General features: G+C 31.6%; 1 protein-coding gene across 5 annotated transcripts in view; it reads left to right on the forward strand.

The window, feature by feature from the left end:
• LOC118200204 (uncharacterized) overlaps positions 1-14,697 on the forward strand; it is a 196,060-nt gene that overhangs the window by 1,042 nt on the left and 180,321 nt on the right. For all 5 annotated transcript variants that reach the window (XM_085817224.1, XM_085817221.1, XM_085817220.1 and 2 more), the window contains exon 2: positions 5,772-5,960. In XM_085817224.1, coding sequence (XP_085673350.1) covers positions 5,813-5,960 — 148 coding nt within the window. In that variant the 5' untranslated portion in view covers positions 5,772-5,812. The remainder of the gene's footprint in view (positions 1-5,771; positions 5,961-14,697) is intronic.

Raw genomic sequence — 14,697 nt, forward strand, 5'->3', positions numbered from 1 at the left:
AAAGTGAACATCTGTTTTGTATTCTTAAAAGCTGAAATAAATTATTTAGGATTTAAATTAGCTTGTTTATGATTTATTTAATCTTATATATTTATTTATGTAAAATTAATAAACTTACTTCTCCTTAAATATAGTGGTTATAAGTTTGATTTTTGTGTAAATGCCATACATATGTTAAAGTTGACATGTAAACAAATTTAAAATGCTTTATGTTTTTCTATGCATTTAACTAATTTCTTTTAGGTTGTGAAATGCGAGGAATTTTTTTTTTTTTTTTTTTTCTGTGTCAGGAAGGGTATATGCTGGCTTTATTCCTGCATGATCATTTTCCTGAGGTAGAAAATGAAGTCGTCTAGAATTTATGCCTGCAGTAGATTTTAAGTGTTTATACTTTATTGATGCGCATGTTTAAGTGTTTATACTTTTATTGATGCGCAAATGCTAAAAGTACTTTTGAGTGGAAGATTAGAATACTGCTGATTGGGCTATTAAAATTACAACTGCTGAAAATTTTACTGTTTTACATGCAAACTTTTACTATAAATTGTGAATTTTTTTAATGAAAAAAAAAGAAATTTATCTAAAGTACTTGAGGGGATACAGGTATTTTGCAGTATGTTTCATTATTGTATGCTCCAGCATGTAGTATCAATGATTACTAAAATCCAGCATTTCATTAAAAAATATAAAAATTTCAAATCATTAGCCCACTCAATTTTAGTGTTATAGTCATTGTCTTTGCATAACATTTATAACCTTGATTTCCATGATACAGTATGATGTCTAAAATCCGAATGTCCAATATCTACACCACCAGCAAAAAAAAAAAAAAAAAAAAAAAATCTGAAAGCTTTCAGATTTTATTTTATGGGGCATTTTTTTCATTTATACACACATTTCGAGAGCATTTGGGCTAAAAATAATTAACCTTCCAGCGGGCGCGTTTTCTGCACCAACAAGAAAGGTTGCGCATATTTCCTAGATACGCTATTATAAAAAGTAAATTTTCCAGAGCAAAAACATTAAAATTATTTTGTAAATAGTTAAATGTTAATAAGTACAATTGAGTTAAACAATATTAACTTTAAAATAAGGAAAATAAAATAAGTATAAAACACAAAAACAATATAAAAAGGACCAAAGAATTACCAAACTAGAAAGTAAAACAAAATTAAACTGCCAATATTTCAACTGAACTTTTATATTTTTAAACAGTAAGTATAAAAACACATTAAATATTACATAAAAAATCACTTTCATAATCACTTCATTGCAGTCTGAACAAATATGTTTACAGTGCTCTAGACAAATGAATTTTAAACAAATCTCACATCTGAACCTCATAATTCTAGTGCGCTTGTCATTTTGGCAGGGTTTGCATCTTTTTTTCCCTGAAGTCATTTCTTCAACAACACCTAATTCTGTTTTTCGTTTCAATAATGTTAATTTCAGCTCACTTTGAAGAGAGGTAGGGCTTCTTCTTTCAATGTTTTCCTTCACAAGAGCATTTGCTAGCTTTCGCAGATTTAAGTAATTTTTCACTATTTTTTGTTGAATGAATTATGGAGCTGTTGATTGCTTCTATTTTCAGCATAGAGAAGAAAACTACAAGAGGCCAACGTTTGGTATTCCTGGCAACATTGTAGGAAGCACAGAGTTTGTCCACTGTATCCACACCTCCTTTGGTACGATTGTAAAATGTGATAATCTCAGGCTTTTTTTGTTCCTGGGTATCTTCATCTATTGCTACGTCATCATGAAGATTTGAAATCAATATGATGTTTCTATAACGTTTTGGTACATAGGAAAGAAGTGTTATATTTTTTCTAAATCCAAAAAGACTTGTATTGGGTTCCCGAGTTTTCATCAGCTTGAACTGATCCAGAAGTTGAGGTTTATTTTTTTTTTTTTTTTTCAAAGTACCTACAAATGACATTTTTTTTTTTTTTTTTTTTTCTTTACATCTAGATCTCATACTAACTTAAAACTTGAAAACCAGTTTATCTGTGATTACATTTCTTCCAGTGTTATGAATAGAGTCTGTCAGCCATTTTACAACATCTTCTGGTTTGTTGCTTATGTAAAAAGGACAATCTGGCTGCACTCCAGCATAAATTTTCATACTGTATGTGTAAAACACGAGCGTCTACCATGGCATAAATTTTTATGCCATGTTTGTTCGGTTTTTTAGGAATGTATTGAATGAAACCACATCTTTCTCGAAATCCTTCTAATTTTTCATTGATTGTGACATTTTCTCCAAGTGAATAGCACTTTTGGAAATTAGAGACAAACTTTTCAAAAATGTTTCTTTTTGGAGCCAAGTGGTCAACTTCTCTTCGTTCTCTGCTCTTGTGTTTATGTCATCAAGTCGTAAAGCTCTTAGTAAAAACAAAAATCTCTTCAAGTTCATTTACTACTTTAAAATCATCCATTCTTCACAGTTCCTCAAGATTAACTCTGTTACCATGATAAATACCAGCTAAGTAAAGTAAGCCCAAACGAGCTTTTATTTCTGCTCTGTGTCTCTGCTGTCCCTTATACGAGAATAATTAGATCTCACAGAAGAAATAAACTTTATTCATATCTTCAGCGATGATTTCTATCATACTATCAGTAAAGAGGCATTTCCATACATCCAAAATATCTGTTAGATATTTAGCTTCACCGATGACTCCAGGAACATGAACACATATGTTACGAGGCAGTCATTTAGTTTTCTTAAACGGTTCTTTATACCTTGTCTGAGAATCGATAACTTTTCTGTTTTTCTTTTGATGAACTATATACACTTCGGAAGCATTATCATCATTATTTTCCTCTTCTGAATTGCTCTCTGCACTTATCTCCGATTCTGAATCGCCTCCTCTTTCTGAAATTCGCTGTTCTTCATCTGTAATGCTTTCATCTAAAATAATGTCCTCATCGTCATCACTGCTGCATAAAAGCATATTTCTTATAATATCAAGATCCTTCGGGTCATTCATGTCGAGCATTTTACTTTTATTCACCATAACTGAAAAGAAAGAACAAAAATATCATACATGGTTGCACATATGTGACACATACAGTGCTTGTACTTTATCATTAAAAATAGTTACGCACACAAATTATACAAAATCATAAGCTTTAGATGCAAAAAAAAAATAAAGATTTTCTATAATAAAAAAGGAAATTAAATATAAAAAAAACTTACTTCAATGGTTGCGCGTATTTCTGGAATACAAATAGTAAATCTGTAGATTCCCATTATGCCCTCGAAATCCAGCAGACAACTGAAAGAAGGGTGAATGAAGAGGAGACAATAGCCAAGGACACGCGGGCATAGTGCCCTCTGGCCTACAAAACAAATGTGAAATTAATATCTAGTGTATCTCACACATACATGCCATTGCTGGAAGGTTAAAAAATGCATATATTTAGAATTTCCCTTAGACAGTCTTACATGCTGGAGATAAAAAATCTTCTATTCCTAATAGTGTTGCCACTGCTGACTTTAATATCATTGAGGTTTTTAATAAACAATTCAGTAAAACTATACGAAATAGATAATAAACATATTCAAAATTCAGCCTTTCAGGTGCCCATATTCGCATGGAGTACTACTTTATTCAAAATTTGATGCCTTTAGGTACTATTGTTTTTTAACAATGTTAGAAACATACTTCATGGAGATTCTTCATTATTTAATTTCTTTAAATATAGTAGAGGATGATAATATTTGGTGGCAACAATTTGAAAAGCAATTCGATGCAAAATGCCGTTTCGAGACTACCAGATGTACAAGAATGAAATGCAGATTTCGCACAACAGATGTGCACCAATGCAGTTTGTGCTATAAAGATTTGACACTGTGCCATTTTGTTGTGTCATCAACAAGTGTCAGATGTGCATGAGTGATAAATTGGAAAAGTGTGTGCATAGTGTTGTGTTGTTGTGCTCAGTATGTCCAAATTTATACCAAACATAGAGCATTTGCAGACAACATTAATTTTTTATTTTCATTTGAGGAAAAGTGCTGCTGAATCATACCGATTTCTTCGAGAAGCTTATAGTAGACATGCTGCATCGCAAGACACGTGTGAATGATGGTTTTGGCATTTCAAAAGTGGTGACTTCGATGTTGCAGACAAGGAATGTGGAAAGCCGTCAAAAAAGTACGAAAATGGGGAATTGGAAGCATTGTTGAATGAAGAATGATTCACAAAAACAACTCAAGCAGTTGGGCGTTGGTCAACAAACTGTTTCCAGTAGGCTACGAGAGATGGGAAAGATTCTGAAGACTGGTAGATGGGTACCACATCAGTTATATGACAGGCAAATAGAAAAGCACAAAAACAAGTGTTGACATTTTGCTTTGCTCGGTGTGAAAGGAAGTCATTTTTGCATCTTATCACAGGGGATGAAAAGTGGATTTATTTTGAGAATCCAAAGCGAAAATGACTTAGGTAGACACGGGTGCACCATCCACATCGACTTCAAAGATTGAATCGCTTTAGCAGAAAGCTATTTGGTGGGACCAAAGGGGCGTGGTGTAATATGAGCTGTTAAAACCTGGGGAAATGGTTAATTCTAAACATTACCAACAACAATTGACTGATTTGAACAATCTGCTGCTTGGAAAAAGGCCAGAATACTGAAAAAGATAACACAGAGTCATTTTTCTGTATGGCAATGCTCCATCAAATACTGTAAAATTAATTGGTTTGAGGCATGTTGGAAACACGCAGCTAGGAAATTCTACCCTGTGCGGCTTACTCACATACTTAGCTCCTTGTTATCACTGAAAAATTCAAGTTACCTGCAGCTCAAACCTTCTCTGAATGTAAGAAAAAGGCGGTTAATCCTGCCTGTAGTCATATGCTTAGACATGCGTTGTATCGTATCTCAATTCTCGCTCAGCCACAGAATCTTGAGAATTGTTCTGGTCAATCACATAAGCATAGTGTACAATTTTGACTCTGGGCTGTTCTATAATAGAGTGTTTAGTGAGCAGTAGTCTTTTTTGTTTGGTAGCGGACGTCCTGGGCACAAAAGCCTTTAACAGCCATGGCTGTGGAAGGGTTGAGAGTTTGGCTACCACTCCAACTCTAAAGCAAACAAAATGAATTCGTTCATGTTCTTCCCTGAGTTCTTAATTGGAGAGCTGCATTTGATTCCTCTCATGTTTATTCTATTTGATATCCAAGTAAACAAATAGGTGACCCTGAAGAAATTGTGAATGTAAACAAAAATTTTTTCATACGGAGAAATACGGAGCTGACAGGGCTCTTCTACAGTACCTGAATATGCCGAGAAACTAGCAAATTCTTTCTTGTTTGAATTCCAAATAAAGAGGCAACTACACACATGGCAAAAATTGTTGACCATATACAAGAGGTATTCATGATTTATTCAGAGTGTTGCCAAGCATATAAAGCTGAGGAACTGGAGAGCATGTCAGAGACATTTTACTGTAAACCATAAATTTTATTTTGTTAATTGTCTAAGTTCTTTTACACTAAATGTTGAAAGACTGTGGTATTCCACTGAGTGTGAGAATAAAATTCAACAAAACACCGTTCGCCATCATAATGTGTTGAGTTCATTTGACTTGGGATGAAAAATGCTTCTTAAAAGTAACTATGTATTTAAAAAAGTGGGAGCTGTAATAATAAAGAACTATCAAAATTTTATACATTTAAATCCTTTATTCATTAGAGCTGAAAGCTTCTTCTTGCGTGTAGTTTTTTTTTTTCTTTTTCGTTTATTAAAAAATGTTTTGTTTACAGTCTAGGTTCTGTTTCTATGCTTGACTCCAAGTGAAGAGAAAATGGCTGATCGAACTAATATTAAAATGGAAAATAAGCCATCAAAAAACATTCCAGTCTCAAAAATACCTACATCAGGAAGAGATAGTGGAACACATTCACGTTCATCCTCTGTTTCAAATTTAACTACAGCTTCTGAAATTCAGTCTGGTAAGTGTTTATTTCTGAAGTACCTGATTTTTTAAATAAAAATTTTGGAGAAAGGACATCTGTTGATATTTCAAAGTATAATAGTTAACATAAGTAGATTAATAAATTAATTAATCTATTTATGTTTGCTTTCAAGAACATCTGATAGTTAATCATGAAAGTGGTATGTTAAAAAGCATTATTTTAATTTTGGCACCGTTCTGTTATCAGGACCAGATTCAGAAAGTGTATCTGTGTACGCATGTACGTGCATATAAATGTGTGTATGCACACTGACACATATGTATGTACATATATACATGCATGCATGAACACATCCATCCATCCATGCATGCATACTTACATTCCTGGGCTTGGTCTTGATAACAGAACAGTACCATAATTTTCAAGAAATTTTTAGACATCACTGAAAACGCCTTTAAAATTTTACCTTTTTAGACATCACTGAAAATGCCTTTTAAATTTTTTGAAATTGGTGAAACTATGAATTAAAACTTAATAATATTTTGATATTTTTTAAAGTTATTTTGATTGTAATTTGATAATCACAACAACCAAATGGAATTGCACTTTTCCATCAAGCAGAAAAGTTGGCAGAGATCCTGCCTAATTTTTGCTAACCATCCTATCCAAAGTTCCAAGAAAGTTACAAATAGAGTATGTATAAAACTTTAAATGAATAGAAGCTCAGATTCTTGGTGTTGTGTATCTGTTTTCAAATAAACTACCATATTTTACTCATTAATATATGCTTCTTCTGTGTCAGAATACCTACTGCATGCTATTCTGTAGATCTGGGGAACACTTTAAACTGGAATTTGTCTGTATTAGTTCTGCTGAAAGTTGTCCAAATAATTTTTCTCAAATTTTAAAGTTTTTGACAGGTCACTGAATCATACTTTTTTTTTTTTTTTTTTACATTTCACAATTGAGTAGCTTATTGCTGTTTCCTTATTATTCTCCTGAACATGATAGTTTAATGTAGATCCAAATCCCAGCAATGAGCTGGCTGCATGGGGTCTCCATGTACACTGAGGGAAAAAAGGGGGAGACAGTTCTGTATCTTCCATTCAACTGAGCCGATTGATAAAATTCAAATTGTGTTTTTCATGTCTTGAAAGCGCGGCTTAGGATATAGATTAGATTTATATATAACATTATTCTAACGTAGGTATTTTGACACAAAAGTGGTCTTTTTCTGAAATAACAACCTTTTCCTCCATATTTCGATTCTACGACTCAAATTATGCCTAGATATTAAATTTTGTAATTTTTTGTGAGAAATTTATGCAGAAATTTAAAAATTTATCTTGACAGTTTTTTTCAGTTTGCACCCAAAATGATTCACTTGGCGGAATTCTTAATTTATAGTAACCTACCTATTTTCTTTATTTTTCATTGTTGCGCCAGAGAAAAATGGCCCATTGTTCATTCTTTCAAATAATTTTAACAAAGTGCGTGAACCACATTTTCGTTATTATCGCTTATATTAAATACACCAAATTTCAAAACCGTCAAAATGTAAATTCACATATATCTTATGAAATTTTGAACAAAAAACTCTAATTTTTTGCAGATATGCTTAGAAATACATCTACTTTAAGATGCCTTTTTATAGGCTATAATACAAAAATTTTTCAAAAACTTTATAAAAAATATTTAAAAATATAAATTTTTAAAATAAATAATAAAAATGCATGAATTATATTTGGATTAAGCTTAAATTTCGAATTCTGGAAGAAGGAATCAAGTACAATAAAAAAAATCAAGTTTAATAAAAAAATATATCAAATTCAATTAATATTGAGGAGCTAAAATTTTGAGAGCTAATTTTTAAAAAACTACTCGTGCAATTTTTACAAAATTTGGCAGAGTGGCATAATTTGAGTCGTAGAATCGAAATCTGGAAAAAATTTCCATTTCAGAAAAGTCTAATTTTGTGTCAAAATACTGCTATATATAAATCTAATACATATCCTAAGTTACACTTTCAAGACATGAAAAACACAACTTGAATTTCATCAATCAGCCCAGTAGAACAGGAGATATAGAACTGTCCCCCCTTTTTTTGCGCAATGTTCAATTTGTTTCCACAAGAAAATGCTCTACAGAGTATCTCTCTTGGATAGTTAGTCATGTGTACTGTACCTTAAAATTAACCAACCAACTTTGTCATTTGCATGTTCATTTATATTATTCAAATTTCTCAAGATAATCTGTCATTAAAAATAATAAAAGAATATATTATTAAAGAATTATAATAATATATTCTTTATTATTTTTAATAACAATAATCAAGCTATATTAAATTCACTAATTATGTATTATTAGTATAATATGCAATTTTTATAATTAGATGTTATTTCGAGTACATATTTTAATAAAAGAATTGTAATTTCTTCTATAAAAGAGAAGAGAACGTTATTTAGTCTAATAAAATAAATGAATACGTAAATGAAGAGTTTTGTCCTTTAATTAGTAGCCCTAGTGGAGCAATATTTGAAATCAAATATTCCTAAGAAAATGTTATCTATTGATCCTATAGGATGTGCTGGGCAAACATAAAAAATATCCTGGGTGTAGAAAGGGTATAAATTTAACATTGGAAGGACTAACTCGACAAATCTTTTGCCATAATAACCATAAATATTTGATGTGTGCACCACTTATATAGAAAACATCAATGAAAACATGTTTTCAGCCATATGTTGTGAAGTGTATTTGGTATAATTAAATTGAGAGCAACATTGATGCACTTTTGAAGATTATTCATTATTGTGTGTAGAAGTACATACACTTGGTCATTCAGAAATGCCCTACAGAAGAAAGTTGCAAACAATCGTGTAAAAAGTCGCAGAGAGTTAGATTATTTCAGTGGTCTTCCAGTTGTATTCTATAGAACCCCAGGGTTCCATGAGTCAAATCTCATGGTTCCGTGAGCCCAAACAAAATTTGAAAGGAAAATTATAAAGTACTCGCCCTAGTTGACAATGTTTATTAGCTAAAAAATATAAAGATCCATTTAGTTAGCTTTTAAATGCGAGCGCACCCCATTTACTAGGGTGCAACTGTTAGTGACATCTGGAGTATGAGTAAATTGCATTAATTTTGCTAAATAAAAAATAGAATGCTTTTTATTAATTTCTTTACATAAAATATGTATAACATATTGATATTTTGGGGTTCCCCCAAAATCTTTTCTAAGGTTTCCATGAGTTGATAAAATTTGAAGATGACTGGATTATTTGATCCTCAGTTTATGAGACAGAAGATTACCAGAGTATCTTTAATCTTTGATAACAAAAGCAACTTATTTCACTAAATGTTTAATGCTATTTAAAATGAATTTATGTGTAGACAGATCAATGTCAAAGTTTAATTTTGAATACATCCTCACTCTAAAAACACTGCTTGTTTTTGCAAATTGTAATATCCCTATCACTTCTAGGGACGCACGCGCTTACCCGGGACGATTCCGAGAAACGAGATTCTAGTAGCACTGCTTTAAGCGGGAGGCTTCCGAGAAATGTTTCGTCTAGCTGGGAGGAACATGTCCCGGCTACGAGCAACATTTTAAAACTTGTCCGAAAATGTTCCGGCTGGAGACGTGTTCCTCGAACGTTCAACCAATCAGACGAAAGTTCTGCTTCTGAAGGATAACGGGTAATTTTCAATATGGCGATGGCTCTCACTGTGAAGTCATGGACGGTGGAAATAGAGGCCGATTTAATTATTGCTGTTTTGTTGTAATACAACTGCCTGAGTCATTTTTTAAATGTGTATATATTCATTAAATATATAATCATGGAAATTTCAGAGTTGACAGTATTTTACGACGTTCTTGCAGTTTGGATTTGTTTACAAATTGTTTGTCGCCAAACGTTCGCCAAATTTGTCGGATTTTGTGCTGATCGTGTATTATCACTATTATATAATAGAATTTGATTTCTTAAATTTAAGTTGAATAATTTTTTAAAATCCGTTTGTATATGTGCGGCTTTTCTCCTAATTACTTATCTTTTAAATTGTTAATTGCATAATCAGTGACACATTTTAAACTGCATAAAAAAAGAAAAGCATAGCTTATGTAATAATGAGAATACTCATTAAATTTGTCTATTATTTTCATGTTATTAATGAAATACATTTTGGATTATAAATACATTAGAAACTATACTTTTATTATAAATGCTACATTGGAAACATTGGAAATTTATGGATTTATTATTATGCATGATGAAAAATATTTGTATATACATTCATTAATATAAATCTTATTCATTACATTAATACTAATAAATATATATTAACAACTTCTAAACCATCGCATCTCTCTATCTGTATGTAAAGATATGACTTATTAGATGTGTATATATATATGTATGTATTAATACAAAAATGAACATTGCCAAGAAGTTTATTTGAAGCTACTTTTAATTCAGATAACGATTATGTAATTGGCAGCAGCTATAGTTATCAGTTCTTTGCAAATTATTATGGGTATGTAATAATCAGTTGAAAAATAATTTATAAGTATTTGAGTACTAAAGAGTGTACACATTTTGTTATTGGGTTAATTAATAACTATATCATATGTATGATGTACGTAATAAAAACATGACTAATAAATAATAAGAAATGTAACAGCTGTGCATTTATAACATTTGATTACTTAAAACAGTGTACAACTGATTATCACCTTCATGTCTGTTTACATAATGAATTGCACTTTCCAATTAAGTGCATGGGCCTGCTAGTGGCCGAAATGTCGTTGAACACTGGTAGTTCTGTCTCAAGTTAGAATGCCGCGAACAGGCTGGCTACATGACGTTTGCTTGGTTTGCCCCATTTGTAACTGGTATACGAGCGAATTTAAAAAAAATCTTCTATAAAGGGATCCCTCCTGTTAGGCAGATATCCCTCGAGGCTTTGCCATAATCACATAAAAGAAACTCATGATGTGCACCACCTAATTTCTAGAGTTGGTATAATTAATGTGTTTTAGGTGTATTACCGAGTGTTCTATGGGACAGTAAACAACTTGCACGTGGTTGATTGCTCATGTATTCATATGCTTTATTTGATCTTCATTTTGCTGAATAGTATCTACTGGCTGTGAGGATGTAAATATCAGCCATATAGACTTTTGTCATGAAAAAGGTCTTTTTTTTTTTTTTTTTTTTTTTTTTTTTTTTTTTTTTTTGTGGAATGGACAGAACATAATTATAAGCCATAAAGTTGGTCAAGGTGAGAAGGTGGTCAATAGGTCACAAATTTTCCAGTGAGCCATCAAATTTTCATTGCAATGCAGACAACAGAAAATACACATAAATAATGTCTGATAAATAGACTTATCCAGCACACGTTTTAAACTATTTTTAGTATATACAGAATTTGGCTATTACTGATGTAGTTGATTACTATAACCAGAAGTGTGTTTATCTGTTACTTGAAGTGCCAGAGTAGAGATCAAAGTGATTAACTTTATAGCAATCACCTTTCTATTATCTTCCATTACTAACAATAAAGTTTAAAAGGAAAAGCGTGTGAGCGATACAAAACAACACGAAGAAGCGAATGTCACTTGAAAGCAAACGTCACTTTCGCCAATCTGAGTGATAAGTGATTCTTGTTTGGCTTTCAGCTGTTTACCAAGTGAAGATGGTAACACTATTTCACCAAAGGGCGTTTCTCAGAACTGTTGCTGCAAACGTTTTGTTCCGGCAACAAATATCGTATGTGATAAGGGTTTAATATATGTCATGCTCATATTACTATGGGTTGATAGCCATTTTCAATGTTAGTGCCTGCGAGCAGTGGGAATCATGCCTAGCAGTGTTTTAAAGCAGTGGTTCCCAAACTTTTTCGAACTATGGATCCCTTTTATAGTCAAAATTTGGCCATGGACCCCCAAGTGAAAAAGTTACATAAATGCATAGTATAAAAATTACAAATTTATAAAAACATTTTGTTGAAGAAGTATTTGTTGGAATTATAACTTTTGTTTAAAATAAAATTTTAAAAAAATCAATGACTTGATGAACTTGATGATATGAGTGTATTTATATCCAGCTCAATGTTTTCCAGTAGCAGCTGCAAATTCTCACAAACACTAATGTCTAGTCAGTTTCTTTTCTTTTTTTTTTTTTTTTTTTTTTCTTCTTTTTTTCTTTTTTGGGTGTGTGTGTGTGATGAGGTTTATAAGGGTACTGAATCCACAACTACCAAATAGGAAGACAGGAAAGCAGTCAACTACTTCTGTACAATAACCCATAATGCAGGATATAAAATTGGGATCTATTTTCGTAACCAGAATTTGTGGTATCTTTGTTCAAACAATGGTTTTTAAGTAACTCATTTGTGGATATTTCAATAAGCTGCTCCTGTATTAGTATGCATTCATCTGTGTTTAGGATCTTTTCCATGCGCAAAACGGTTCAACACCCAGTCAGGAATATCCAAGTGTAAAATGTCTTCAGATCTTCGTTTCAGGTCTGTATGAAGAGCAGTTAGGCCTTGACATAAGCAAGCAAATCTTCATCTCTATTTTGCAATTTCAAAAGATTTGGAAACTGAGAACATTCTTCTTCCCATGTTTTGTTTGTACAGAAAATGTTTTGTAACAAACGCGTATATTACGCTTTTAGTTTTATTACGCTTTTAAATTTAGTTGATCACCTTGTAGTTTCAAATTAGTTTCATTAAATTTGGCAAATAAATCAGTCATATTAGCTATGTTGTAGTGTTCCTCCCTATTATCTAAATACTAAATGTTGGGAAATCTAATGAATAGCTAAGCCAATAATCGCTTAAGTTCAGAAATAGAAACATATACTCACGAAGGGTTAATTACCCTTTATTGCTCAAAATAAAGATATACAGTTGACCTCTTTCTCAGGACATACAGCAAAGCCTCAATTTGGGCTTAATCTCAAAAGTGTAAGAAATAAGAACTTAACTAATGATTAACTAAAAAGATTTAGCCAAAGCTAACGCAGATCTAGTTGGCCACTAAATATCGAATTAGTGAATTAGCTAGTAAAGCTATCAAGGGCACATAATATGGCCAAATATAGTAACAGCTTAGAAAGACCAAAAGGCAAACACATGCTAGTCAAAAGCCTGCACTCTCAAAGTCAGTGGAACTTCGACTTAAATACTACTTCTCCTCATGTATTTTAAACGTGATTCTAAAAACTCATTCTGGTAGGGAATTGTAAGCTCAAGCTAGGAGAGATAGGAAAGGTGCATAAACTTAAAAATAACTGTTATAAACTTAGGATAAACCTTTCATCTTTTCCCCACCAGAATTTAACTACTTGAAGAATAAGGTCTCACAACAAACTGTTTAAGAGTTTAAATTCTACAAAACCTTCCTCACACTTCAATGTTAACCTTCTAATACTGTGCTTTCTTAAATCACTCTCATTATTGAATTGTAACTGTTAGGGCCAACTTTACAAAAGATCTAAAGCTAAGCTAAAACTAAGAAAAAATAATCCTTACAATTTACAACATTCTTGCTAGCACATACATCTTAATCTTGATATCAGCTTGATATATGCTTTAGTCCTTCCAAAATATCTGGAAGGAAAAGATATTAGTACTTGATTTTACAAAAAAATTTTGCATTTCCCCTTCCAAATACATATTAATACATTTATTTGGCCCTCAAACAGCTTTAACGGGGCTCGTACGGTCCTTAAGAGTCCTTAAAATTTTTTTAATCGATTTTTGGTTCTTAAAAGTCCTTAATTTCAGCCAAAATCGTCAGAAGGTCCTTAATTTTAATCATCTGAAATTTCGATCTTGTTTTTACAACTGCTATTTTGAGTGTGAATTATCATTTTGGAGGAATATTTTTGGTGATTCACTGACAAATATGATTGTCTTTTGAATGGGTTCATGGGTTATAATTTGTTCCTATTTCTAATATAAAGGGTGGGGGTACTTGAGTTTCTGAGCAAGACGTGAAACATTATTTCAAAATTATTTCATTTTTTTCTAATCAAGAGCTCTTAAACATTTTTCTGCTTTTGTGGATGTGAATTCTTTTATAAAACGGCTCGAAATTTGGTGGCTTATCAACATTTCGGCAGTTTTAATATCACTTTCTATAAAAAAATTTTAATTCGGAAATCTGGGAATTTTTCATCGATGGTTTTTAAAAACATTATAACATTGATAAATTTAACTGAAATAATGGTAATATATTGAAATTATATTTAGGAAATAACATTAAAATAAAACATTTATATTTTTTTGCTGTCATATTATGAAGAGACATTACTTTTCGTTTTGGCGACTTATTATACAGTATTTTGAATATGAAAAATTAGCAAGATAATAAATGTTATAAAGTACACTTTACAAAACAATTCATAGCAAAAGCAAAATAGCTATGTAATTAATTAAAAATTTCTTGCTTTCAATTTTTTCATGGTAAAAGTTTTCCCATGTAATTGTTTCAGAATATTCAGAATTATTAGAATATGCACCAGTTTTCTCTATAAAATTAATTTCACATTTTTTTCCACTGATTTTTTTTAAAACTATTTCTGGCCTTTTTTCTATTGCAAAATTGGTAGGGCTAATTTTTCTTCAGGATTTTAGACATTGCAAGTTGGAAAGTTTAGAAGGATTTGAAGGCAAGCTTTACAGACCCACAATTCTAGAAGGCTCCATTAAAATGTGACAAAATAAAAAATATCTTCATTGTATTAACACATAATGGATG

The sequence above is a fragment of the Stegodyphus dumicola genome, chromosome 5, assembly GCF_044657685.1.
Source record: "Stegodyphus dumicola isolate Sdum_Otavi_A_Nest chromosome 5, ASM4465768v1".
Lineage (NCBI taxonomy): Eukaryota > Metazoa > Arthropoda > Arachnida > Araneae > Eresidae > Stegodyphus > Stegodyphus dumicola.